The sequence below is a fragment of the Anopheles nili genome, chromosome 3 (assembly GCF_943737925.1).
Source record: "Anopheles nili chromosome 3, idAnoNiliSN_F5_01, whole genome shotgun sequence".
NCBI classification, from domain to species: domain Eukaryota; kingdom Metazoa; phylum Arthropoda; class Insecta; order Diptera; family Culicidae; genus Anopheles; species Anopheles nili.
Genome location: NC_071292.1, coordinates 168596 through 195000, shown reverse-complemented (window position 1 = coordinate 195000; position 26405 = coordinate 168596). Strand labels below are relative to the sequence as shown.

General features: G+C 37.8%; 7 protein-coding genes across 10 annotated transcripts in view; 4 read left to right on the top strand and 3 right to left on the bottom strand.

Moving 5' to 3' along the window:
• Positions 1-4247, bottom strand: part of LOC128722842 (excitatory amino acid transporter) — a 4678-nt gene extending 431 nt beyond the window's left edge. The window contains exons 1-4 of the mRNA XM_053816524.1: positions 3932-4247; positions 1213-1558; positions 250-1146; positions 1-183 (exon numbers count right to left, since the gene is read on the bottom strand). The exon at positions 1-183 is cut by the window's left edge and continues 431 nt beyond it. Of these exons, the coding sequence (XP_053672499.1) occupies positions 1-183; positions 250-1146; positions 1213-1558; positions 3932-4097 (1592 nt within the window). The 5' untranslated portion in view covers positions 4098-4247. The remainder of the gene's footprint in view (positions 184-249; positions 1147-1212; positions 1559-3931) is intronic.
• On the top strand, positions 1850-3689 carry LOC128727556 (cytosol aminopeptidase-like). The gene is made up of 4 exons (XM_053821481.1): positions 1850-1951; positions 2041-2159; positions 2243-3354; positions 3421-3689. Exons 1-4 carry the CDS (start codon positions 1850-1852, stop codon positions 3687-3689), a joined length of 1602 nt encoding a protein of 533 aa, XP_053677456.1.
• Positions 4248-6365: 2118 nt separating the features above from the next.
• Positions 6366-13595, top strand: LOC128726279 (striatin-interacting protein 1 homolog). The gene is made up of 10 exons (XM_053820076.1): positions 6366-6450; positions 7304-7426; positions 7499-7782; positions 7886-8061; positions 8152-8316; positions 8389-8534; positions 10516-10675; positions 10727-10959; positions 11047-11291; positions 11385-13595. The coding sequence occupies exons 1-10, from the start codon at positions 6397-6399 to the stop codon at positions 12451-12453; spliced, it is 2655 nt and encodes an 884-aa protein (XP_053676051.1). The 5' UTR covers positions 6366-6396; the 3' UTR covers positions 12454-13595.
• Positions 13596-13777: 182 nt separating this feature from the next.
• Positions 13778-19897, bottom strand: LOC128726281 (ras-related protein Rab-5B). 4 transcript variants are annotated; one of them, XM_053820080.1, is made up of 7 exons: positions 19830-19897; positions 17155-17218; positions 16806-17089; positions 16598-16718; positions 16362-16530; positions 15950-16069; positions 13778-15884 (listed from the first exon to the last, which is right to left on the bottom strand). In XM_053820080.1, the coding sequence occupies exons 3-6, from the start codon at positions 17057-17059 to the stop codon at positions 15963-15965; spliced, it is 651 nt and encodes a 216-aa protein (XP_053676055.1). In that variant the 5' UTR covers positions 17060-17089; positions 17155-17218; positions 19830-19897; the 3' UTR covers positions 13778-15884; positions 15950-15962. The 4 variants fall into 4 exon arrangements, with proteins under 4 accessions (XP_053676055.1, XP_053676053.1, XP_053676052.1 ...); XM_053820078.1 differs by lacking the exon at positions 19830-19897 and adding exons at positions 17302-17411; positions 19162-19501 and having other exon boundaries at positions 16806-17218; XM_053820077.1 differs by lacking the exon at positions 19830-19897 and adding an exon at positions 18957-19501 and having other exon boundaries at positions 16806-17218.
• Positions 19898-20035: 138 nt separating this feature from the next.
• Positions 20036-20960, top strand: LOC128722766 (cytochrome c oxidase assembly protein COX20, mitochondrial). The gene is made up of 3 exons (XM_053816445.1): positions 20036-20160; positions 20348-20446; positions 20523-20960. Exons 2-3 carry the CDS (start codon positions 20408-20410, stop codon positions 20820-20822), a joined length of 339 nt encoding a protein of 112 aa, XP_053672420.1. The 5' UTR covers positions 20036-20160; positions 20348-20407; the 3' UTR covers positions 20823-20960.
• LOC128722765 (ribosome-releasing factor 2, mitochondrial) lies at positions 20528-23400 on the bottom strand. Its single transcript, XM_053816444.1, has 4 exons — positions 22785-23400; positions 22471-22718; positions 22291-22412; positions 20528-22220 (listed from the first exon to the last, which is right to left on the bottom strand). Exons 1-4 carry the CDS (start codon positions 23398-23400, stop codon positions 20942-20944), a joined length of 2265 nt encoding a protein of 754 aa, XP_053672419.1. The 3' UTR covers positions 20528-20941.
• Positions 23401-23671: 271 nt separating this feature from the next.
• On the top strand, positions 23672-26302 carry LOC128725388 (A-kinase anchor protein 10, mitochondrial). Its single transcript, XM_053819129.1, has 3 exons — positions 23672-23696; positions 24025-24201; positions 24315-26302. Exons 1-3 carry the CDS (start codon positions 23672-23674, stop codon positions 26135-26137), a joined length of 2025 nt encoding a protein of 674 aa, XP_053675104.1. The 3' UTR covers positions 26138-26302.
• Positions 26303-26405: the final 103 nt, after the last annotated feature.

The following is a 26405-nucleotide window of genomic DNA, read 5'->3' as shown; positions in this document are numbered from 1 at the left end:
TTAGGAAAGGATGACTGCTGATTGTTATCTCGGTCTTGGATACACGACTCATTAGAAGTCAGATTTTGGTCACTGTAGTATGCATCAATATCAGAAAGCTTTAATTCGTGACGCGACAGATGTTCCACAACTGCAGCAGCATAACAATCACCTAGCAGATTATTGGTTGTTCGGATGCGATCCCTGTTGTCGAGAAGAAAAAATAAAATTAGTAGCCACACAAAGCTAATGTTAACATAGCAAACCTACACAAACCAATCGATAGCAAATAACAGCGTAGCATTGTTGATTGGGACATCAATTGCGGACAATGCAATCAGGAGCAGTACGAGCGCTGCAGAAGGAATGCTGGCCGAACTCATTGAAGCGGCAGTCGATGTTAGTATGACAGTCACCACTTGACCCACATTCAACGTCACATTACTCATCTGCGCAATGAAGATTGACGCTACTGCAATAAACAACGCCGTCCCATCCATATTTATGTTGCAGCCGATTGGAAGCACAAAGCGTGTTATGCGCGAGTCAATTTTCAGTCGTTCATTCATGCATCGAAACGTTAAAGGTAATGCTGCTGCCGTGGATGCTGTCGCAAATCCAGTCAATATAGGCTGAACTAGCCCAAGATAAAACCGAAATGGATTCTTGCGGATAAAGACGAAATAGATTATTTGCAGGAAGATCCACTGGTATAGGAATACTCCAAGCGCAATGGTAAAAATGAACCATGCCAGCTGTGTCATTACGATTCCGATATCGTTGACGCTCAAAATTTTGCCTGCAATCACACTGCCGATTCCTATAGGTGTAAGCCACATAACACCTGTCACCATTTTCATGATCACATCGAAAATGGCCGAGAAGAACTGCACTACCACATGTCCCTTGTGACCGATTGTACTTAGCAGAGTCCCGAAAACTAAACAAAAAAAAACGATGCCCAGAGAATTAGTTCCGGGTCGATACTCGACTATTCGAGTCCACTCCATGGTTTGCCCCGTCCATTCGATGAGGTTGGTGGCCGATGTAGTAGGCGCTATAGACTCGTCGGTACTATTTGCTCTTAAGGCAACATTTTCCTTAGGCACGTACACGGTGTGAGCTTGCTGAAGGGCAGCTTGGAAAATGTTGTCAGGAAAAATATTCCTATAGCAAACAACAAAATTACGTGTGAAGTCATTTTTCTACCTTGGTATATTGTTCATTACTTACCGTCCCAGATCTAGAACACTATCCATCAGGTTTACCGTTTTAGCCCGGTTTTCCTTTGCAGAATGATCCCGGACAACGCTATTCTCGTTGGGATTACCGGGATGTATTGTCAGTGCGAGCACTGTACCGAGAATTGCATTTAACAAAGACGTTGATAAAAAGTACGTAAAAGTGCGAAGGGCTATTTTGCCGTTTAATTTAGCATTCAAGCTAGATGATCCGCTTATCAAGCTAGCTATAACTAAAGGCAGAATCATCAATTTTAGCACACGCATAAATAATTCACCAGGATATGCAATAAGCATCAGAGTGTCACTAGATAATCCTAAAGGCCGTAACGTGAACCCTATAGTATAAAAAAATAGAAAACAGAAAATAGTAAAATTGCGTTGGTTTTATTCGTAATAAAAAATATATATTCGAAATAATGCATCAGTAATGTATTATCATTCCTACTATAGCAGGCCGTGTATTTATCGTGGCATATGAGTCATCAAATCAAAGTAAACTTTGAACTGTATCTTCAACAGGGAAAAGATGTTCATTCACATCAGACACGTTTCAGTTACCGCAGAAAGAAGTATCGCAAGGAAATCAAGCCTGGTAGAATCGTCGTTGTTCGAAGACTCAGTTCAAAATGCTTTCCACAATTGCCAGAAAATATCTGACTACTACTAGTCGTAGAGCTATTCCAAAAATGTGTCACTATTCTACAAAAATTGGGGAAAACCGAGCTGAGGTAACCTTTTTGCATCAATATATGCTGTATTTTCTTTTTTGCCGATATACAGACGTCTGAATATTCGAGATCGCGTTTCTACTCCGCAGAAAGGCCTTGTGCTTGGGTTGTATCAGCAGGAAATTGACACTGAAGAACCACGCCTTTCTCCGACTGCTATTCACTTCGATGCCAAGACCGATGGACAACTCTTGAACCTGATCAAAGAGTAAGTTGTGTTACGGGAACATAAACTGTATTCCTATTATGGTATTAATGGCATGGCCGCTTGTGTTATCACTTTTTTCATAGATGCAATTTGAAAGGGCAGCTAGGAACCGTTAAAGTATTCAACAATCTCGATCCCGAAATAGGATCGATTGCCATTGTGGGACTTGGTATTGAAGGAATTGGCTTCAATGAACTTGAGGTCATCGATGAAGGGCTGGAAAACGTACGAGTTGCCGCCGGTATCGGCACTAAAGCGCTTGCAAATGAAGGTTGTACACAGATATATGTTGATCCGATGGATTACCCTGAACAAGCAGCGGAAGGCAGTGGCCTGGCTACGTGGCGCTATCAAGCAAACAAAACGAAAAAAGATCGCAAACCTATCCCCAAATTAGATCTCTACGATTCGTCTGACTTAGATGCATGGACACGTGGTCTCTTCAAAGCAGATGCGCAGAATTTGGCACGAAGCCTTACCGATGGCCCAGCTAACCAAATCACACCAACAACCTTTGCACAGGCTGCTGTTGATGCATTATGCCCGTGTGGAGTAAACATCGAAGTTCGCAATAAGGACTGGGCTGAAGCAAAGAACATGTCCTGCTTCTTGTCAGTTGCTCGCAGCTCTTGTGAGCCTCCAATTTTTCTAGAGATAAGTTACTGCGGAGATGACAAGTCGGGTCGTCCGATCATGCTCGCAGGCAAAGGAATGACTTTCAACAGTGGTGGATTGTGTTTAAAGAACCCGGAAGACATGGCAAAGTTTCGTGCCAGCATGGCGGGAGCAGCATCGGTTGTGGCAACTATTCGTGCAGCCGCAGCGCTGTCATTACCGGTCAACCTTGTCGGATTAATTCCTCTGTGCGAGAACATGCCTTCAGGAATGGCTTTCAAACCAGGCGATGTTATCACGGCCATGAACGGCAAAACTGTAGCCGTGCACGACACAAACAACGCCGGTCGACTAATGCTAGCCGACACATTCATCTACGGACAGACTACGTTTAAACCAAAAACCGTCATCGACATTGCTACGCTATCTGATGGTGTAGTCCATGCACTAGGCGGAGCTGCTAGTGGAGTATTCTCCAACTCGGACTTCTTGTGGGCTCAGTTACAGAAAGCGGGAGCTATCAGCGGCGACCGTGTATGGCGTATGCCATTATGGCAGTACTACACGCAAAAAGTTACCCGTAAGTTTACTATGATATAGATGTGAAATAGCGTTGGCTTTGGTATTCAACATTATTTCTTTACAGAGTACAGCAACGTGGATATCAGCAATGCTGGACGCGGTAAAGGTAGTGCATGTTTGGGTGCAGCTTTTTTAAAAGAATTCGTACCTTGTGTGGACTGGGTGCACTTGGACATAACGGGAGTTGGAATGCTAAAGAAAGGAGCTGGTATTCCATATCTTGCTAATGATAGAATGACAGGACGACCAACGAGAACACTAATTCAGCTGCTCTATCAACTAGCCTGCCCAGAGCAACAAAAACGTCTAATAGAGAAAAAATCAGGATCATAAATCGATGACACAAAATGGCTTAGCTTCATATTGTGTGTTAGATGAATTCCTTCAAATTTAATGTATGAATCTGATTCAATAAAACGATATAGTTAAATTTTGATAGTTTTGTAATATATGTTAACATGATTGGTAAATGTAAGACTAATAAAATATATAGAAAAAAAAACATATTTTGAAGAAGGATAAGAATTTTAAATTTATTGTTACTTTGATCAGTCATCAAACTTTCTCTTACTCACCTATTACAACTCCTGACAGAACTCCGCTCAAAGTGATAAATATGAGTTTGTGTTCTGCTAATATTTGTTTACAATTTGTCCGACGACTAGCCATAGTTGGTGATGTGTCTTGCTGACTTAGTTGTTCCTTTTCGGACTTCAAAAAGCACTGTTGCGTATGTGCCATCACACTCCCCAGCAGTTTCAGTGTTTATAGTATCTAAAGACCAATATAATAATACAATCCGATCAAATTTCTTGTAGCTTTATGTGATCATTCGGAGAGCAAGTGTATCTTAAATACCTTTTTTGCTAGAATATTTATAAAGATTTTACGTCATGCATCGAACGAGTATTAATTACCATTTATAATAAAATAATTGCCTTTAACGAGTCAGATTATATCCATCACAATAAAATATCACAATTTCATCATTCATTCAATTGAAATCTTCATCTAGGATCTACAATGTTAAATTAGCCAGTGTGTTGATTGTACCATCGATGGGATTGTCTCGCTCTGCAAACCGACCTTTGGACAACACTACATCAGCGCTAACTGATTCACACATCAATTGTAGCTCACATGACGAGTGTTGTGAAAAAAAGAAAACACAATATGGGTCTTGGCGGTTAGACTAGGTTAGTAGCACTTTGCAAAACTGTATCGATTTTCTCTACCATTTTATTCCTATTCAATAGCGTATCGCACAGGCTACATGAGCGACACTAGATCGTAATCCGGAAGGTGGACACTTATAAGTAATATTTTATAACAGTATTTTTGATTATTGCTCTATTGCAAACAGAGAATACATAAATGGTTCAATGCATCCTAATAGAATTTACACGATGAATAAGACAATAATTTCATTCCTTGATAATCATGTATTTTAAATAAAATATTTTAAATGTACATATATGTAATGAAAATATGTTTTGAATGTAATATGTGTACATATATGTATATATACAGAATTCGTGATTTAATGCGTTTCAATTACAAAAATTAGGTTAAGTCGGGATTATTCCATCTATTACACTATACAATTTAAAATAAATGTCACACACTACACTAGACCATGCGCCTCCATTGGAAAAAAAATCTTATTTCTCGTAACTACTGCAAAACGAATTCATCATTTTTTTTTCAACCATCTACTAATTCACTCATACATGCTTGCATTCCTTGAACCTACTTTTGTTCGGATGAAATACATTTTCACGTCGTCATTTAGTCAATATTTCGTTTAGGAATCACCTTCACCAAAATGGCTCAAAAGTTGAAACAAGATCTCTAGTTCGCTTCGTGATATAGTTCAGTTGTTTACGCTTCTACTACTACTGCATACGCGTAACCGACATATACTATAGTCAAAACTAATCCTTTTAAAGCGTTGACCAACTAAGTGATTTTGCATAACACAACCCTTTGGCGTTACAGGCCTCGTGCAAACTGTTTTATCGAAGCGGTTTTATAAATAGGTCTGGTTCTCGCAAAAGAATAAATGTCAAGATACAACCAAACCAATCAGGCAAGGCCCGACTTGTTTCAAAGCGAATGCGATCGTTTTTTTTTTCAAGTTTCCATATTTTTTTCAATGAAAATGCTCAAGTTTCTTAAAAGAATGCAAATGAATATAAATATTTACACATATTTCTATGATATCATTTTACTGTTCAAATTTATGCAATATTTTATCATAAACAAAGCCGTTTCAATTATTTTTACGAGCTAAAGCCACCCTTTTTTATTCGTGTGGCATGAGGTACTCATTTACTAGTTCTTTTTATTGTTCCCTCTTTTTTCTTGCATATTTATTTATAGAAAAAGGATTAATACCAGCTTCATGGATACAAATGGAACGCCACTTCCATGGTATAAGATACTTGTAAAAATCCATCATATGGATTTGAAAAATTGTCCATTTAGATACTATGACCTCTAGGAAAAATACAACCAATTGTTTTGTAATTCGTCAATTTGAGTTACTTCGTTTATTTATTTAATTTAAACACACAGAGCACGATAATTATAACGATATAACGATTTTTTTTCATAATTCAACGGTCTAAAAACTGTACATGCATTTGACATCTTCACTCACCTTTTCGACAGTCGTTATGTCAAACTAACAAAAAAAAACAAGTACTCATTGTTCCTAAGAATAGTATTAAAGGTACCGCAGAAAACATCTTCAACGAAACTCATAAATCTTAACTTTTATCATTACAATCTTAAAGATGTTCGATGATTTGGTCTTACACTCAAGTAATATGAAAAAGTGATGTATTGTGTAATTCCTTCATACGTATACCAATATATTTACCGTCTCATAATAAATGTTAGGAGTGATGAGTGAAAAGTGATGAAAAAGTGAATGTTTAATTTGATACAAAACTATCGAAAACCACTGGTGGATGCGTTTGGAAAGAAGACTCGTTAGCACTCAAAACAATCCATTTTGCAGCGTCGTTTTATCGCCATGGAAGGTGACATGTTGGCGATATACAATTTCAATGAAAATGAGATGCCCGATGTAAGTATGACAAGAAGGGAGGGAGAGGGCATTTTTGTAATACACTATAATCGATCGATTGCACTGCGCTTCCTTCGCCGTGTGTTTAAGAAAGCAAGTTCCTCAAAATCCATGCAGTAACTTCCGAAAATGTTTTTTTTGCAAATTGGAACTATGGTTTTTACTTTCTTCTCAACCACACCCAAAGGAAGCAACAACAAAAATGGTATTCTTGAATATGTGTGCTAGTTGTGCACATTACTATGTACGGGAAATAATTCTTTGCTACCTCGTTTCTGCTAGTTTGATGTAAGTGACCTGTGCAAGCAACCCACACCTATTTTATTAACTATCCAGAAAGTGACTACGTGGGATGCCCTTAAGCCCTCAACAACTTCAGCCGTCAATGCAGAATTGGTCGCTTTGCCTATTGTTCCAGTTCTACACCTTAAAGGCATTGAAACTATTGGAAAGACAGGAAAAACAAATATGCTTAAACTGAGCTCAAGAATCTGTATTTAATAAGATAATCATTTAGATGATCACGCTGTACTTTTTGAAAAAATATCGATATGGAATCGATAAAACGTGGAAGGGACATTCTTTCTAACAATTGTTTTATTTCTTTCATCCATTTAAATGTGATTCGTCGCCTTAGTATTCATTTTTATGTATTATAATTTTTTGATCATTGGAATCCATTACCTTTTTCACTATCATTTATATCAAGAATTAACTGAAATCAGACTTTTTCTCAATAATTAGTTATTTAAAACTATCATTCTTTCATTTTCTCATAAATGTTTTGTCGTCACAATATCAATGTTCCTAAATCAATATCACATACACATCATATTCAACATTTTTATTGCAGGGGAGCAATGCATTAGAATTTCCCGATCTTGATTTTGTTTACTCAGATGCGGATAGTCATACGAATGAAATTTCCGAATTATACAGCTATACAGAACAAACAGAATTCCAACACAATGTCAAGGTAATGTTGATGAAATATGTTAATCGTGACTTCAAGTACTAGAAAATTTAAGTAACGAACAACTTTTGACAGGCATTTGAAGATCGGATGGAACTGTACAAGTTTCCACCAAGTTGGCAAAAACTTTCAGAAGATGAACAAAAGGGAATAATATTAAAATTACTCGATCAACTTGATATGTCGAAAAAGATTCAACGCATGAAGGCTGCTCGATGCATATTGTACCTGGCCCAAGGCTGTTGGGCGGAAGTGCAATCCGATCAGGAGCAACAAATGTGGGCACGAAAAAATGTCATGATGCTTTACGAAGCCGGCGTTTTTGGAGCATTCGTTGAACTGTTGAATCTTGAAATTGAGTAAGTAATATCTTTGTATGTTTTCCTTTCTCTTTTTTCTCTATCCCTATCATTCGTTGTAAACTATGTTACATCAAGCTAAAGCTCATGTTATTTTTTTTAGCAATTCATCCACAGCCAATATTGCAATGCGAAAAATAGCTGTATCGCTAGCAGATTCGATCGATTTACGAGTGATTTTATCAGTGCTGTATATTATGACCGAAGTAATGCGTGCCGAAAAAGAAAGCAAAAACCAGGAATACTATCAGATGGTTTTGAATTTTGTCACAGAAATAAGTAATAACCATTCTTTTCTAATCATTTCAATCTGAATGAAATCGGATGAAATTCAACGATTCTTTTTCCTTGTTGGCAATTTCCTTCTAGCACACCCCATAGGTGATGAATTGCTGTCAGTAAAACTACTCGGGATGGTCACACATTTCTGCTCCGGAGTGGCACCACATTTCCCTATGAAGAAAGTGTTACTCTTACTCTGGAAAATTTCTCTAGTGTCGTTGGGAGGCATGGATACACTGAAATATTTAAAAGGTAAGATTACAAATGGTCGTTAATGTTTGGTAAATGACTAATGAGCTTTTGGTTCTTTTTGTAACTATTAAGATAAGTATCGTAGTGCGGCCGGCCTTCCCTTGAATCGAGAAGACACGTTAGAGATATCAAAAGTGATGCGTGCCAGTTCCCCACCGATTACGGCACCTTCAAATGATGACAATCAAAACGCCAAACGTAGCAGACCATCCCGAAGAGTATGTACGAACCCTAGTCAAACGCAAGAGGTAGTGAAGCTTTCTTGAGTCTCATCTGTTTATTTTTTTATTTTTTCTTCGGTCCTTTCATTCCTTTCAAATTTTATTTTACAATCATTTACTCTATTTCCCAGTTCCAATTTATGTCTCACAACTCTCACTTACTTGCCCTTTTACTCTACTAACTTACTTACCTTTTAAAAATTTCTCAAAAACTTGCTTTATCTCTTTTTCACTCTTACTACCACACTATCTCTATCTTTATCTCTGTAATGTTCCTGTATTTATGCTGTCGTTTGGTAAAAATGGTTACCTGGGATTTTTTTAATTTTCTTTTCAATCGAAAGATATTATTCGTAATGCTTCAACTTCAAATAATCACTGCCTTTCTATTCTCCCTTCACTTCTTCCTTTTTGAACTTTGAATTGAATCTCTAAACTATTTTACTTTTGTCTATTGTTAAACTGCTGAATATGTTTGGCTGGCAAGTTTTATATTTCTACAGCAATGAAAGATATGATTGATTGATTTGTATTACTAGAATCAAGCTTCAAGCACGATGCGAATATCACTAATTGTGGATATTCTTCTTGACTTCGTATGAAACAAACTGATTCCCGTTATGAAAAATGATTCTGGAGTTAGTTTTGCAAATAGTCTCACTAGGTGACGAATTCTGCCTTACTCAGAATAACGAAACAAAACAAAATGGTTATGATACCATCAACAATTTTTTTGCCAAAAACATTGACGATATTTGCGTTTTAATTTTTTTCCGTTTATTATTTCATTGTGTCTCCTCTTTCTTTCCAAGTACTCAGGAGAGCATATACTACCACTTCGTTGCCTCGTTCCGTAACTATTGATTGCAAATTTTTAATGATAAAACATCTTACAAAACACATAAATGAACATCAAGCATTTGTTTATATTTATACCAGTGCAGCCCTTTCATTCAACATTCATTCGTATAATCATTCATTCATATATTTGATACCTTGTGTTATTCATTTCTTAAGTTAAATGAATGTTTTCACAAACATTCAAATATTTAGCGAGTTGTTGTATAAGGTTAAATTTGAATTATTCATCATATGTATTACAAACTTGAAAATAAGATTCGATTTCTTTCACTTCTTCAACAAAAAAATATAATCGCTTTTGCTTCTTTGTTAGTTCGTTAAAAAAAATCTTCAATAATTTTTAAGTATTTATAATTATACACGTTTGTTCGTTAAAAAAAAACTTCAATAATTTTTAGGCATTTATAATTATAACTTCAATTTCATACAAAATTAGTATTCTAGAAAGCAGAACTGTATATTTTTAATCAGACGATCTTGTTTTCTTTTACATACAAATTTTCCAAATTGTACACTTTATTATCTCATCAGATCAAGTCATCTCCACACATTTCTTATCTTTTATAGTTCCTGTTTTATATTTTCTATTATTTTTTCTTTTCTTTGTAAAGTTTTAGTTTGTACTATGCCTATGTGCGTGATGTGCAGCATGATCTTGGTTTTGCAATATATCTTCTAATTCATGAAACTTAGACGCTATGTTATGTCGATTTGTTTTTAAACATAATTTTTATATATTTTTAATAAATTTTTAATCGAACACTAATTTAAAACCAGCTCATATTATGTACACTTGTACACATATTCACAAGGCACGCACGTAAAAGCTTCATTACATACATTGTCGAAATTGAGTGTTGTTCATTCAATATACAACCTTGTATATTGAATGAACCAGACTCTGTATATAGTATTTATGTATATATATATATATATATATATATATATATATATATATATATATATATATATATATATATATATATATATATATATATATATATATATATATATATATATATATATATATATATATATATATATATATATATATATATATATATATATATATATATATATATATTTATATGTACCTCCAACTTCCCATGTAATCCAGAGCTTAATAAAACAAAGCTCTTTAGACGAACAAGAGCAATTGGGCCTTGAGATGGAGACATCGGCGACTGAAAATGAAGAAGATCTTTCCGACTACTTTCGCCAGTATGATGACCCAGCAACGGCAAACGTTGCAAATGCAACAACATCTGGAGAGGACGGTTCCTCTATCAATTCAGATGGTGCTTCGGAACAAGGACAGTCTAAGCAAGAAGATCAAACTACACCGCCGCCAGCAGCACCAGCTGAAGTTGAACCTGAACCTGAACCTCCACAAGAGGTCACTAACCGTCTTCCCTGGGCGCCGAAAATTAGACGAAAGGATATAGATATATTTCTCAACAATTCGCGAAGCAAATTCATTGGGTTTACTCTGAAAGATGACCATGAAACGATAGCTGGATTACCGCAGCCGATTCAGGAAGGATTTAAAACACTTAATAAGGTAAATTTATGTGCTGAATATGGCCCGCAACTCGTGAGCACTGTGAGCATAATTTATTATATTGATTTCCTTGTCGCTGCTTTCCAGCACATGTACGTCAGTTTGGCAGATGTGCAGATTCGACGAGAAGATGAAGTTAACCGCAATCCGCTCTCCACGGCTGAAGATGAGATATTGTTAACACCAACCGAAATTCTGTATCAGGCATTACTACCCAATTTATCGCAGTACATGATATCCTTGTTAAAAATCCTTTTAGCTGCTGCTCCGACCTCCAAAGCCAAAACCGAAAGCATCAACATCATGGCAGATGTATTGCCAGAAGACATGCCGTAAGTAGCTATGGCTTCGAATATATAAAGTGGGTGCCTTGCAAAAAAACTTATTGTGGTTTTTTATTATTACTTTTGTTAACAAATTCTTAGAATGACGGTACTTCAATCATCAAAGTTAGGAATCGACGTAAGTCGTCATAAGGAGATTACTGTTAAAGCTGTATCGGCTATCCTGCTATTATATCTGAAGCATTTTAAGATCAATCATATTTATCAGTTTGAGTTTATCTCGCAGCATCTAGTGTTTGCGAATTGCATCCCTCTTGTGCTGAAGTTTTTCAACCAAGATATCATGAGCTATGTTGGAGCGAACAACGGCATTCCGATTATCGATTTTCCATCCTGCGTGATTGGTGAACAACCGGAACTGACTTCGGAATCGATGCTAGTCGGCGATTCGGCAACATATTCGTGGCGAAATGTGTTTTCCTGCATCAATCTGTTGCGCATACTGAACAAACTTACAAAATGGAAGCACTCACGTATCATGATGCTGGTCGTATTTAAATCGGCACCGATTTTGAAACGTACTCTAAAGGTACGCCATGCCCTTATGCAACTGTACGTATTGAAACTGCTTAAAATGCAAACCAAGTACCTCGGTCGGCAATGGCGCAAATCGAACATGAAGACAATTAGTGCAATCTACGCCAAGGTACGCCATCGGTTAAACGACGACTGGGCATTCGGAAACGATTTAGATGCCCGACCCTGGGATTTTCAGGCGGACGAATGTGCCCTCAAGAGTGGCGTTGATCGGTTTAACAATCGACGGTACCTGCAAGTTCAGAATGGAATACTAGCCGGTATCGAGGGTCTCGACTATGACGACCCGATCGAAGTAATTGGAGGTGGGATCGGCGTCGGTGGTTCAGCTGGGATCGGAGGTGGCATTGTTGGTGGTGATGGGCTGAACTCTGCGGGTGGTGTACCAGGATCGCTCGGCTGTACAAATGGAGGTGCCTCCAGTGGTGGTGTTGCATCAGTTCTTGGTGCATCGGAGCGGAATAATCCAGCCTGTTATGGCGGGCTAGCGCGTAAACCGGAAGAAATCGAATTGAGCGAAGAGTTCAAGCAGAATTACGAGCTCTGGTTGCAACAGGAGGTTTACAACAACAATATCGACTGGGATGCTCTTCTGTCAATGGACAACAATTAAACGCGAAAGCTTGAAATTCGGGATAAAGAGACGAATTTTCTCAATAAAAAAAATATGTTTGCTTGCGGGTTACATAATACATATCGGCACTGCATCTAGTAACAAAAAAGTAAGAAATGGAAATGATTTTCAAAATAATTGACGAAACAATCGTTCCAGGTCAAAAGCATTCTTAGCGTACGTTTGTACCATTGCCCTATCTGCTGATAAACTCATTCCTTTATTTGCACAATTTTAATATCACAACTGTACACTAGCATGATGTTCGATGCTCGTGTTACATTCTATAATGGGAACAATCGATATTTTTGCAGAATATAGACTCGAAGATTGGGGGAGCTCGATAGCCGAAGCGTTAGCATAAACACACGATAAATATCGGTATCGAATCTCGTCTGGGCCCTTCCCCGTACGCAGGACTGACTTTCCAGCTACGAGTAATTAAAAGTCATGAAAGCCTTGGCTAAGCATAGCAAGGTAGGCCATGTCATTTCGACGTGCTCAATTGTGAGCGGGCCAGTAAAGAAGAAGACTCGAGAAGATCTAAGTACATTTTTTCCTCTGCCACCATATACTACATGATCAAGGAAGAAAAATGTTACGACTGTCGAACTTTGACCAACCAATCGCAGGGCTACAAAAGGACAACTTGAGCTCCAAACAAACAAGTGCCGTTTTGATTTAAATAAACCCCGTTATGGCTTGACCACACGTTTGAAAGTATGCTTATAAAACAGTTGTTTTTATTAAAGATAAATAAAACAGTCGCAATTACAGATCCTTATCAAGGCAGATGCCAGATGCATGTCTACGTAAATGTATCACGCTCAGATTCGTTGTGTAAATAAATGATCATGAAAGAGTTTCAGTTGTATGACTGTGTAATACATTCCAAGATGTTCCCTGTGTTCTCACCCCTTTCAACGCCAAACCGTTCAAAAAAATTGCAAAATTTACTGTACCTCTCATAGCCGGACCGATTTAAATAATAGATCTAAAGAATAAAAGAAGTCATATTGGGATTTGTTGCCAGAATTTATGGAGCAATACTCACAGACTAATACAGCAAAACTTGATTCTGGTATCGTACTTTGATAATCCATCAACAAAGAAGAAATGAAACAGAAATAGACTACCCGAAAAACATTCTACTGTACAGAATGCATCATGTTTTTATTGATTTCAATTTAAATAATATGCCACTTTTTCGCACACTTGATTTTGTGTGGCTTAGTGATTTTAGATTCCATACACATAGCAGATTTTGCTCTTTGCTGTTATTGGGAAGATGTTATCATTCCAAGGATGGGATCATGCCTTCTGTATCTGTTTGCTTTAAGGAGCTGGACTTAATAAAAATTAATATTTTTTGCGTACTGTATCTTATTGCAATGAAACTGAGGTGCCGCTAAAAATTCTTAGGCATTGGTAATAAAACGCTTTTTTCTTATTGCTATCTGTTGAAGATGCAGGGATTATGTTTTTTGTGTTTATAAGAATGTGAATATTTTTAATAAATACTACTAGCACCGTAGAGCCGAACCCATATATTGATGACTATAATCCATATTTTACAAATGCCTCCATTTTTATATTTGCACACAGAAACATAATATATCAAACATATGATTTTAGTGATCCTGTTAAAGCAGTACAGATTTGACTGCTAAAAGATAAAACAAGATTTGAAAACATTAGGTAGAACCTATTTTTTCCTTCGGATGTGACTTTACATACAAAAAAATCCTTTTTTATATCAGTATTTTTAAGCAATCAAATGTACCCTATGTACATCCTTTTCAGACGAGAAAATTTTTAATCAAAGTTTTAAAAAACCAATAATAGCACGTATTTTCCACCACTTTTTCGAAATTTTACGCAATGGGATTTGTCACTCTTTTGCTATAAATCACAATGTGTTGTCTGTATCAATTTATATTTTTTGCCAAAAATATGCTCCTTATTACAAAACAAAATTTTTGCATTTCAATTTATTTTGTCCTACATTTTACAATCTGTATCGACATAACTATGTTTTTATATATTGTGTGTGGTAATACTATTGCACGTAAACAGTATTTCCAATCATTTTGTAGTGCCTGTGACTGGTAATTTCTCTTTTTAGACTAATTATATCTAATATTCGCCTGACACACTTACCAGCGTAGTACGATATTGAGTTTCGATTTTTATTTTGTGTATGCAATGACTCGCTGAATGCGTGACCATAGTGCACTCTGATAACGCGCGACATAGGTTCTATGCCCAGGTGTCTTTCTGGAATAAAATTGGTTCTATTTCAATGCTTTTGATTCACCAATCTCTGATGCTACAATCTCGCTCATTTATACTGTATTGTACTCCACGAAGACGACAACACGAAGGTTGCAAATTGAAATTCATTATATCTTTCAATCCGACGAAATAATACGCGCCGCGCCATAAAACAAAATCGTAATTGGCTGAACAAACAACATAAAACAAAAACCTACTCACATAAATGAATACAGTACACATTCTATCATACCGTCTGGTCACCTGGAGCAAACGTACATATACGCATACAGGAAAACAAAAAAAAACATTCAATTACTCACATAAGGTCAGATAAACAGTAAATTCCTCAACAAATTACATATTATGAAACGACTCCTTTTTTGTTATAGAACTTTTCCAATCGAACCAAAAAAAAAAGATGAACGTGATTTTAAATTAATCTATCGTATGCCAAACAACACATGGCACAAAAACATATTTTGCATTCAATTAATTTTATACGGCTATTAAGAATCTTCCCGCATGTTACGCGTATACATGAGTGCATATGTTGCATGTCTATAATTGATTGGATTGCATTTTGAAATCGCGTGTTTGCATGAGTACCGATTTGCTAATATGCTGATGATGACAGGTGACAAACGGCTCGCCATTGCTGCTAGTAGTATCGAAAAGATATTTATAGTAATATTATTTTATCATTTCTAACATAAACACAAAAAACATCTGCATTATATATTCCAATTTAACTAAAACGATGAGTGCAACCAATTCCCTTAATTTCGTCTACCTGTAGGATGCTCTTATGAATTTGCTTCTAATTGCATCTTTTGAATCATGTCACAATTTTCTGCTTCACTGTTACTTTTTTCTCTATTTTCTTCTGTTTCTTCTTTCGTTTTTTTGTTATTACATTTATTTTGTTGGGAATTGTTTCATTTCTTTAATTATAATGCTTTTATGTTTCTGGTATGCCATAACAATGTTTCGGAATCGATCCCATCTCTGTTCCTAACATTATGACGTGATTAAATTTATCATACCACCCCGCTCCCCGTTCAATCTCTTCTCTAGTTCCAGTGTAACGATAATTACGATTATACAATTTTTCAAGCAGCAGCAGCTTGCACATTGCATATGCAACAGTCCATTAGCTAAAAAAAACAAGAAAAAAATAGTGTTACTTAGCGTTCTTGTCTTAGCTAACATATCTGCTAACCTGCTAAATAACATCACTTGCTTACAGCGCAGCAGCCACTATTCTGCCGGTTAGTTTCGTTTTGCGTAGGTCTAATATTTTGCTGTGGTCCGGCACCTTCATTTTTGGGTAACTTTTTAGCTAGTCATCGGAAAAAATTTAAAATATGAAACAATAAATCTAACACACCTTGTGCATGAGAGCAAAAATATTTATAGTGCAAAAGCGTAGCATTTCCGAGCAAAATTTAGTCAATTTCTGCGACACCAATCGATGAAAACCATCATGATAGTTACCCCATGCACGGTTCGAATCATCGTATTAATTCGCCAGTTAAAAACCAGGCGTATTACAGCACGAAAGTCAATCGTATACTAGCAATATTTTCTAGAGCCTACTAATACTACAGAAACATTCGAACGTGGTTACTTACCTATTGCAAGAAAGATATCATTGACATTTACGGCTGTCTTAGCCGACGTCTCCATAAATAGTAGCCCATTGTCATCGGCGTATTGCTTGGCTTCCTCATAGTCTACAACACGACTATTTGCCAAATCTGCCTTATTGCCGGCTAATGCAATCACAATATTTGGTGATGCCTACAAAGAAAACATGACGTCGCATCGTACATCTATATAGCCTTATCTAATGGTAACAGTATCATACCTGTCTTTGTAGTTCCTTTACCCACGTTTTAGCCCTCGCAAAGCTATCACTGTTTTGAATATCATACACCACAATCGCTGCTTGCGCACCACGATAATACATTGGCGCTAGGCTATGGTATCTGTAATGTACATAGTTGAAAAATATCTTTTCAGTATGGGAATTTCACGGGTGTTAAGTTTTAACATCGTAACACAGGCCTACGTACCGTTCCTGTCCAGCAGTATCCCAAATTTCGAACTTTACTGTTGTATCATCGATGCAAAGGGTTTGTGTAAGAAAAGCAGCACCTATAGTACTCTCCTGGTACTCGTGGAACTGCCCTTTTACAAAGCGTAGCACTAGTGACGACTTGCCGACTGCAGACTCACCGAGCAGCACGAGCTTAAACTGACAAATTTTGTTCTGTGTTGCACCGTTTGGGCGCTGAGCTGCGCCTCCTGCTCGTGGGCTGGATGCCATCAGTTCAGTTGATTTACAAATATTTCTGCACTATACGTAGCAATGTAAATTAATAGACTTAACGTTGACTTTAAGTTGACCGCAAGATATACTACCACAGAGCTTAAATCACCGTGTCAATCACCAATAGTAGAATAACTTTATCCTGGAAGTTTCTTGCTGTAATAAATGCAAGAAGATTCATTTCAATATAGAGTCGTATTTATTTTAGAAAATATTAAACTCTTGAACTTGAGCCTAACCTTTTGTTAAAGTATTTTAGAATTAACGAATAGCATCTGGGTAAATTTGCAAACTTTCTATTTACCAATAGTATCAACCTTCACACAATTTCGTCGTAGTTTTTAATACACTAGACAAATAGATAATCAAAATGAAGTTTCGCAGTGCACTCAAGGACCTGTGCAGGTATAGCACAACAAAGTGCATTTAACAATTTCAGCAAACTCATGAATACGTTCAAAACAAAGACCGACCACATACCAATCCGACCAGTCATACATACACGAAAATGACTTGCCTATTACTTCCAAATCATCAAACAGGCGAATCATATGAATTTGTATAACCAAGAACAGTATGTTCAGCATTTTTTATTCTTTTTTCAATAATTAATACAGCATTTTATCCTGCTCCTGATTCAAGATTGGGAACAGTGATCCGTCCAACGTGCAAGCTTATAAGGAAACGAAATAGACGTCACCATTGTCACATGATGCACATTCAGACATCTTGTGTTACGCATATTTTAATGCTTCGCCATCCCATTGATATGACAACATATGGTATTTTATCAAACAAATGTAGTCACAAAGAAAGAATCACGATATCCGTCGGCCGGGCAGGAATCGTCAGACCGCGAATATTTAATGGGTTCACGTACGCCCACACAAACAGCTTCAAGTTTCAGAACAATTTCAAATAGTGGTTTCCTAAACAGCTGATAGAGAACCTAGTTGTTGAGATTAGTCGAGGTCTTCTGCCTTGTCCTTGAAAACGAAATGATGAGTCGAAATAAATTTGTGTTTGTTAACTCTAGTCCACCTGTGTTTACTACGCCGCTTAGACACAAAGAATAAAGAGAACCAATTACGTATGGACCCCGTGTGGCTCAGCATATGCAAAGTCCAATTTCAGCCTACTGCACAACCTGATTACTTTTACCCGTCGATAATTTAATAAAGAAACGGCTCCTTCTTCACCCCCATACCATTCATTCATAATATGAACGTTGCAAAAAACTAAGCCGTTCTTCTCATCCTATTTCCCGAATTGCACGTGTTTTTTTTATACTTTTACAGACATTATATGTTTTCTTTGTATAACATAAGCTTTTGCAAAAATCTACATTAAAATACTATTTCTACATGCGTTTCAGTAAATCACTACCATTCGCCCACATTTGATGAAAGTGGCGCATTTTTTTTTTCAAATTTTTACACGGTAAAGCACCACATACATTTAATTTTGCTCATAGGTGTTAAAAACAAAAAAAAAACATTCTTTTGCGTAGCAGCTTCACTTTGCTAACCTCAGAGTAACACTTCACATGAATGTTGTTATAATACTATTTTCTTTTACTGTCAACGATAATCTTGAAACTAGTTACTAGTTGCACAGGTTAGCTATAACCTTAGTTGCCACTTCCGCAAAACAAACGATGCCCTCCATCTGAGAGCAGATTTCTCTGGTGGAGAGTACTCCATATATCCGCCATTCTTTCCAAATGACGCGTATCGATCGCTACGTAATCAAATATGTTGAGCTGGATACTAATATTGTAATAGTTTGGTATATACAACTTATAAACGATTACATAGTACCGGTACACTTCTCACTACCTAGCAACACTTTTTGGAAATAGCAGTGAGGGTAAAATAAATCTCACGAACTTTACCAAACTTAACGAATATATTCCTCCCCACTAGGCGTGCTCACTTAAGTACACAACTAAATAGGATGGTCACAACCATGGCTATCGAATGTTCCGACACGTTATTTCACGGGATAAATACTGGCTAGCAGCACTTTCTGGTGTCCTTCCAATTGAAGCCATCCTATGATTGAGTTAAGTCGCCTATTCGGCGGAAACTGGAAGTTACCGGATGATTTTCTCCATGCAACTCCTCCGTTTTTCTAACGATTTTTTCTTTCTTTCTATTTTTTCTCACGCTTTTAACTCTCGCGCTCTTGCTTGATGCTGGTGCTGTTTATCCTCCATTTTTTTCACATGCTAAGCAAAGGGATTGATGCCGCACCCCTGTGTGACAAACAATGTGATGATGGAACGCATCCCGTATTCTAGACAATGTGATTTAGTAAATAACTTTGGTAGATTTTTTCAAGGCAGGAATGTATGAATTTTGCATCCCTACTAAGCATGCAATCCAAATCATTCGACATGAAAAATTGTTGCTACTCCGAACATTCTTAAAACTTTTGGCTTGCGATGATCACGACACTTGATAAAATTCGCTTTTAAACTCTAAATCTCTTTATGAAAACTAGACTACTTCAGGGAAGTAGAGCGAGAAAAATGATACTTCTGTAACAAGTAACAAAGACGCACAAAATAATTATCATCGTGAAACGACGATGAGTAACAATTCCGCATAAGTGGACGGACACGTAAGCACACGTACAGCAGGCGTAACCAACGGGCTACGAATAATCTTTCCGAATCCGTTCCACAAAACACGAAAATGCAACAACGAAATAAGCTTAGACAACGGAATAATAGAAGAGCTCAGTATAAAGATAATCTTACTACCTTTCTTTTGTCACGGCAGCAAAATGTAGTTAAGATCACAATTATGACGAATAATTTTTTTTCACAATTCTCTCACAAGCGAACATATTTCTCTCTTCTTTTACTCACTCATTTCTATCACACAAAGCATTGTATCTCTTGAAACTGTCAAATCATATTGATTGCTTGAATGTTTGTTTATATCTCAGAGTGCAAAGTGTGAATAGCTAAAATATTACTATAAATGGATTTGCTGCTAAATGAAACGTATGTAAAGTTTGTAACCCATTTCAATACCCAGTATAAGAGCAACTAAGAATCGATATTCATAACATGCCCAACGTTCATTCATGTAAGTACTTAACTGTCAGACTAACTTGACGACGGAAAGGATTCACCAGATCAAAAGTTTATTTCATAACATCATAACAAGTGTTAATACGCAAGTAGTTTGAAAGCGGCCATGTGTTTTATTTAAAAGCCAATGGCTGCAAAATAGATATATTTTTATGCCGTTTGTACCCTTGTTTTTAAAACAGTTGGCCACGTTCTTGATCTATATCCCACTACCAGACGTGAAAGAATAACAATTCCGTGTTATGGAAAATCCTGCTGTCACCGATCCACCTCCAGAAAAAGTAAGAAAGATAAACTCGAACAACAAACGGTATAACGGTTAAATGATATCAAATCTTTGCTGTTTATTGGTTTCAGTCGATCATTATTTTCGGACGAGATGTGAGCACAATTCCGTGCTTTCGGAATAGCTTTCTTTATGGAATCAGCATCGGAATGGGTATAGGATTTTTAGCATTTATGAAAACTTCTCGTCCGCAGCTTTCAACGCACATCGGGTTTGGTTCATTTATGGCCGTCACTTTAAGTTATTGGTTTCCTTGCCGCTATCGATGGTCCAAGCAAAAGTTTGATGCAGCACAATTACAGCAGGCTTTGCAAAAGCAGGCAATCTTCGAAGGAACAGAAAAGGAACGAGAACTTGTCGCTCAACCTTGAACATGTCCCAGAAGCGGTATCGCTGAAATATTAGCCAAAATTATCATCCTCTCCGTTCTGCTTCCAAGTACGATGGATAAATTATTCCTTCATTAGCCTATGAGTGATCAACCTATTAATTATTCCATTCCGAAAGCACGCTTCAAGGCTAGTTTTTCTTGTAACTCATTTAACAGGGAATGCCCATTCGGTTCCATAGAAACACTCGCGGTACCAGAGCTGATCGTGCGTAATACTGTGGAGTAATTTGCCAGTTCCACAAGAGGTGCATTTGCTTTAATGACGCTACTGTCAGATCCTCGTGGTGTAACATGTTCGATACGTGCTCGCCTTCGACTCAAATCAACCATAATTGGTGGCAGATACTTACTTGGCACAACTATTTCTAGTAACATATCTGGCTCTAGCAAGCGGCACCTAGAATCCGTCAATATTTTACCAACACACTGAGCAGCCGCAGCCATAATAAAGGTCTCTGCGGTACCTTTGTCTATCGTTAGAGCGTGGAGTTTGATAATACAATCCGCCATCTGGCCACCCATCTTTGGTCCTCGTTGTAAGGCGGCTAGAGCACCTTTCCGAAATAGAGCCATCTGTCGCGGTCTAACCAGTTTCAAACTTTCTTGCGCTTCGGCACTGTTATCTAGTATAAACCGCTCCATGTTATGCTCATCTTGCGACGAACAGGGACATATAGTTAAATCTACGTAAACAGATTGCTTACTTCCAGCAATGTCTTTTGCTGCAACCCATTGTCCTCGGGCGGATTGTTGAAGGGCTTCTTTGTAGGCTATCTGAAGAGGACCGAGATCGGCATTGATTCGATATTCGCTTAGAAGGCGTGATTTTACTATTTCAAGATGCAATTGCCCCATGCCACCCAACACAGTTTGACCGGTTACCTCATCAAAACGCACTCGGAGGCTTGGGTCTTCTCGTTGGATTTCACGCAGCGCATTTTCTAACGCTGTTTGCTGTCCCGTTGATGGTGGTTCAATGGAGCAAAAATAAACCGCATCTGGTATCGTAGTTTTTAAACCCAACTTTGAAACTAACGATGCTTTTTCGTCGTCCTCAGTCCGATTGTCGCCAGCCACGATAGCTAATATTTTCAAAGCTTTTCTCAAAGCAGCTGCATTTGCTATCACTAAATCTCCTGTCACAGTCGATTTGGGGCCAGCGCATAGCCCTATATTGCCCGCACCGAACGAATCAATCTCGCGGTACTCATCGGCTAGCGGTTCATAAATGCGTTGTACCGTCTCTGTCGATCCACCTGACTTGACGGTAATGAATTTAGATCCTTTCCTCAAATTGCCTCGAAACGCACGAATCAACGTAATTGGGCCGCGTTGTTTGTCATGTGTAACTTTAAACACCTTACCAACAAAATCATTTCTTAAACAAAGAGAAAGGAAATGGTTGAAGATCGAAACTAATGGCTAATGGCTAATCATGTTACACTTACGCAAAGCAATCATAAAGCGTGTTACGTTCGCTTGGGGCTGGTAAGAAGTTTAATACATTATCCATAAGTAGTTGCACACCTACGTTTTTATAGGATGATCCTAGTAGCACGGGTACTATTTGCTAAAAAAAAGTGCTGCTATACTTTTTATTTAATTAATTTCATAACAAATTTACAAACCTGCTTCGAAGTACAACTGCGAATAGCATCTAACACTAGCTTCAGTTTAACATTTTCTAAACTGTTCGCATCTATTATAGCTTGAGCAAGATTATCATCCATCCCCGATAGTGTGTCGATCAGCTCATATAATTTTTCTCGAACATTATCATGCAAAGTTGTTCCATGTAATGGGATTGCTTTATATAAACGACCCTTGCTTTTGGAGTCCCAAATGATTTTGGTCATAGACAAAATGTCAATTACTCCTGCAGAGCAAACGTTCCTGTACTCGAACGATAACATACTAATAAAGGAACGAATATCAAACATACCTACCAATGCTCCAGCTTCTTTGTATGGTATTTGTAGTGGCACTGGAACTGTAGCTAATCGATGTTTTAGATCTTGCACGCATGCATCGAAATCTGAACTTCCCTTGTCCATTTTGTTGACAAATACCAACCGTGGTAAATGATGACGATCAGCTTGGCCCCACACGGTTACTGTTTGTGCTTCTACGCCCGCAGAACCGTCAAGAATAATCACGGTTCCGTCCACCGCAGCAAGTGATTGCTCTACTTCCATGGTAAAATCTATGTGACCAGGTGTATCGAGTAAATTGATACGATGTTCCTTCCAGTTGAAACTAACCGCCGCGCTGCATATCGTAATGCCTCGTTCGCGTTCTTGCTGTAAAAAGTCCGTCACCGTCGTTCCATGCTTTACTTCGCCCAGCATACTGGTACGTCCGGAGTAGTAGAGCATTCGTTCGGTGGTCGTAGTTTTGCCCGCATCAATATGTGCCAAAATACCAATATTTCGAATATGCTTTTCGCTAATAATGCCTTCCGTGTACCTATGTGCATATCTAAAAAAATGCCCTACAATGTTTGCAAAACGTACGCGTAAAACAGCGATGTTCACCCGGCGCAACCGGTTGCACAACATTTTTATTTACATTTAAACCAAACAAGCTATTTCCATATTACATTGTCATTGTGATGACGTTTGACGTTTCTTTATTTTCATCTTTACTAGCTTGCTAGTATCATAAAACTCATTCAATAACTAAGTACTGCGTCTGATAGCGAAATAGATTGAACGCAATTTTATAATCAATCATTGCTGAAGAAAATTAGCCAAAGTTTGTGTGTTGTGTCCATGTGTACCGTTTGCTCAATGTGCGACGAAAACATCATCGTAAGCGACATCAAGCAGAATGTTGCAGTTTCTAAAGAAAACAGGTACGTGTATTTGTTTGTTCGAGACCAACCTTAAAATACAAAAAGATTCATTTTTGCTCAAAAAGACATGTTTTTGTTAAATGGATTTCATTTTCCAGATACATTTTCTTATGAAAAATATTATATGAATCTATGCACTTCCAAGCGCTCCTTCTAAATGCTTTTTCAAATGATCGAACTTTCTCTTACTGGAAGTAGGAAGGTGGGGTAGACGTGATAGGGTAGTATGGAAAAGCGCCGAATCAGATATCTTATTAATTTAGCTTTTATTTCTCCATTAAGTCAAACTATGAATCTGTTATTTTAATTCATTTTTAATTTGTAATAGGCCGCAGAAAATCAATTACGGGAAGTGTCGACAATTGTGAGCCTACTTTAGCAAACAGAACCGATGATCATGCAGCCCAATTCAGTACAAGTCATGATGTCATTGACAGTATGAAACTTCCACAAAACGACGAGGAAGCACTACAATTAGCTGAACAGTATTGCATTGAAAAAAAAGGTATGATATTGAATCCATCCATGCCTGTCGAGGGCAAAATTAATGTTACTCCTTATTTTCATTTTATTTCTCTCTCTCTCTCTCGCTCTATGTCTCTTTTTTCTTTCCTGTAGAATATGCTGTTGGCGTTTCTAAACTTTCACGGCGTATGGTTGATATTCTGGCAGATCAAAAATGCATGTGTTATTTTGTACAATTTTTGGAATCAAATAATGCACTTACGTTTATTAAATTTTGGTTGGAAGTAGAAAGCTTCAAGGCAGCAGCTTCTGAAAGCGGTTTACGTGATTGTGCTATATCAAACAGATATCCCGGTGAGCGCTTGCATCGAAGCGTTTCTTCTGATGTAGACGAAAACTTATCTTTCTGCAATGCAGACTGCGATTCGCTGTCAACAAACTCATTCTCCGAATCAACTGATGACGTACGTTGCACGTCTCTCATTTCCCCCACATCGTTAGTCGGAGTCCTGGAGGAACACGCCGATAACAAGGAGAAGGACCACCAAGGTAATTGTGTTGTTTCGCTGCAAGAGCAATCATCTGAAGGTAGGCGGTGCGGGTCGGACCTTAAGCATGTGCCAGAAATTTGTGATATTACGATCATGCGACAGTCTTTAACAGACGACGAAAAAACTCAAATCTGTGAAGCAAGTAACGCAGGACTTCCAATGCAGGGCTCTAGAACTCCCATCTCCTCGGCACCAAATAAATGCCCTTTTAATTCGTTAATTAGTTCAGATGCTGTAAGAATCTACAAGAAATATTTGATAACTAATTCTTCGCATCACATCGACATGCCGGCCACAATACTTTCTAACATCTCGTTGGCGTTGTGTAATCTGGGCCGTGGGTGCAATGAAGTAATTTTCAACGAAGCTCAACATTATCTACTCGAATTGCTGGAGCAAAATTATCTCTATCCGTTTATGGAGAGCTCCTTTTACTGTAAGTATTCCTTGGAAGTGTTGACAAGTGAAGATCTTGTACTAAGAGATGTTTTGAGCAGCGAGCTGGCCCTGTTCTATTTTATGGAACACCTAGAACAACAGCACAAGCACCACTATCTAGAGTTCTATGTAGGAGCTGTAAATTTTAAACGATCCTTCGAGAACAAAGCACAAGCCCAAAAGGATGCAATGGTGTTGTATGAAAAATATTTTTCACTTCAAGCAACATCGTCCCTGAAGTTGAGTGATAAACTACGCGCTTTACTCGAAGAACACATCTGCTCGTCAGATCCAGGCTGCAGCATTGCCGAATGCTTCGAGCTTCCGGTACGAATCATTGAACATTTTCTTGAGCAACAATACTTTGCAGGATTTATCAGATCGCCCCTTTATAGTCGGTTCATAACCGAACTTCTCGGTAAAGTCGGTAAAACGCCACATAGTATCAGTATATTACCGTCGGTCGTAGATCGACAAGAACAGAGACGGCGGTATGACATAGCGGGGACGGACGGAAGACCCCTAAATCGCAAAATATCGTCTGATGGTTTTATTTCTTCACAAAACACTCTCCTGGCTATGCCCGACAGTAGCTTCTATCGGCGTAATAGGAAACAGGTTGTGAACGTTACGCTCCCTGCTGGTTCTGGAATGCCTGTTGCCCCTGGCGTCGGTAGCGTGGAGCACAGCTTGCACATTGATTCCCGCCAGCTTTACAATCCAGATTTGTTATGGCGACGGCGTTCCTCAGCTGTAGCTGCAGGCTTGACATTCGGCAGAATAGATGCACTAGGTAGATACGAAAGGGATTTTGATATAGTTGAACCTCCCTCCAACGACGATCGGTGGAATCGCAGCTTATTGAAAAAAGCGGTGCGTAGGCTTGTTAATTTACCGGAAGACAAAGTGCAAGAAGAGCTAGCTTGGCAAGTTGCTGAAATGATTATAAAAGAAATTACTAACGTTACCATGAACCATAATACATAATTCTACACAAATTCGCCCATCTTTGTCAAGTCTCTTCATTCGATTGGTATTTTAACAAACGGTACAGAGCACTATTAGCAATGCAATCCCCTCAAATGTTGTCTATAAAAATAAGCGCTTTTTTATTAAATTAAAATTTGTTTACACAATTTTCTTTCATTACAACTGTAATGGTGTTTTTATAAAATTCACATATAGAATAGAAAACATAAAGTATGCTCTAATACAATAGAGCTAACAATGACTACACTCAAAAATGCGGAGATAC

Coding starts and splice junctions, on each gene's coding strand:
- LOC128727556 (XM_053821481.1), top strand. CDS start 1,850: ATGCTTTCCACAATTGCCAGAAAATATCTGACTACTACTAGTCGTAGA. Junction 1,952..2,040: donor TTGGGGAAAACCGAGCTGAG/GTAACCTTTTTG, acceptor TCTACTCCGCAG/AAAGGCCTTGTGCTTGGGTT. Junction 2,160..2,242: donor CTCTTGAACCTGATCAAAGA/GTAAGTTGTGTT, acceptor CTTTTTTCATAG/ATGCAATTTGAAAGGGCAGC.
- LOC128726279 (XM_053820076.1), top strand. CDS start 6,397: ATGGAAGGTGACATGTTGGCGATATACAATTTCAATGAAAATGAGATG. Junction 7,783..7,885: donor CTGTTGAATCTTGAAATTGA/GTAAGTAATATC, acceptor TATTTTTTTTAG/CAATTCATCCACAGCCAATA. Junction 8,062..8,151: donor GAATTTTGTCACAGAAATAA/GTAATAACCATT, acceptor ATTTCCTTCTAG/CACACCCCATAGGTGATGAA.
- LOC128726281 (XM_053820080.1), bottom strand. CDS start 17,059: ATGGCATCCAGCCCACGAGCAGGAGGCGCAGCTCAGCGCCCAAACGGT. Junction 16,719..16,805: donor GATACTGCTGGACAGGAACG/GTACGTAGGCCT, acceptor TGTACATTACAG/ATACCATAGCCTAGCGCCAA. Junction 16,070..16,361: donor TGATATCTTTCTTGCAATAG/GTAAGTAACCAC, acceptor TCCGATGACTAG/CTAAAAAGTTACCCAAAAAT.
- LOC128722766 (XM_053816445.1), top strand. CDS start 20,408: ATGGAAAATCCTGCTGTCACCGATCCACCTCCAGAAAAA. Junction 20,447..20,522: donor CCGATCCACCTCCAGAAAAA/GTAAGAAAGATA, acceptor TATTGGTTTCAG/TCGATCATTATTTTCGGACG.
- LOC128722765 (XM_053816444.1), bottom strand. CDS start 23,400: ATGTTGTGCAACCGGTTGCGCCGGGTGAACATCGCTGTTTTACGCGTA. Junction 22,719..22,784: donor AGAAGCTGGAGCATTGGTAG/GTATGTTTGATA, acceptor TTTGCTCTGCAG/GAGTAATTGACATTTTGTCT. Junction 22,413..22,470: donor GCAGTTGTACTTCGAAGCAG/GTTTGTAAATTT, acceptor ACTTTTTTTTAG/CAAATAGTACCCGTGCTACT.
- LOC128725388 (XM_053819129.1), top strand. CDS start 23,672: ATGTTGCAGTTTCTAAAGAAAACAG. Junction 23,697..24,024: donor GCAGTTTCTAAAGAAAACAG/GTACGTGTATTT, acceptor AATTTGTAATAG/GCCGCAGAAAATCAATTACG. Junction 24,202..24,314: donor GTATTGCATTGAAAAAAAAG/GTATGATATTGA, acceptor TCTTTCCTGTAG/AATATGCTGTTGGCGTTTCT.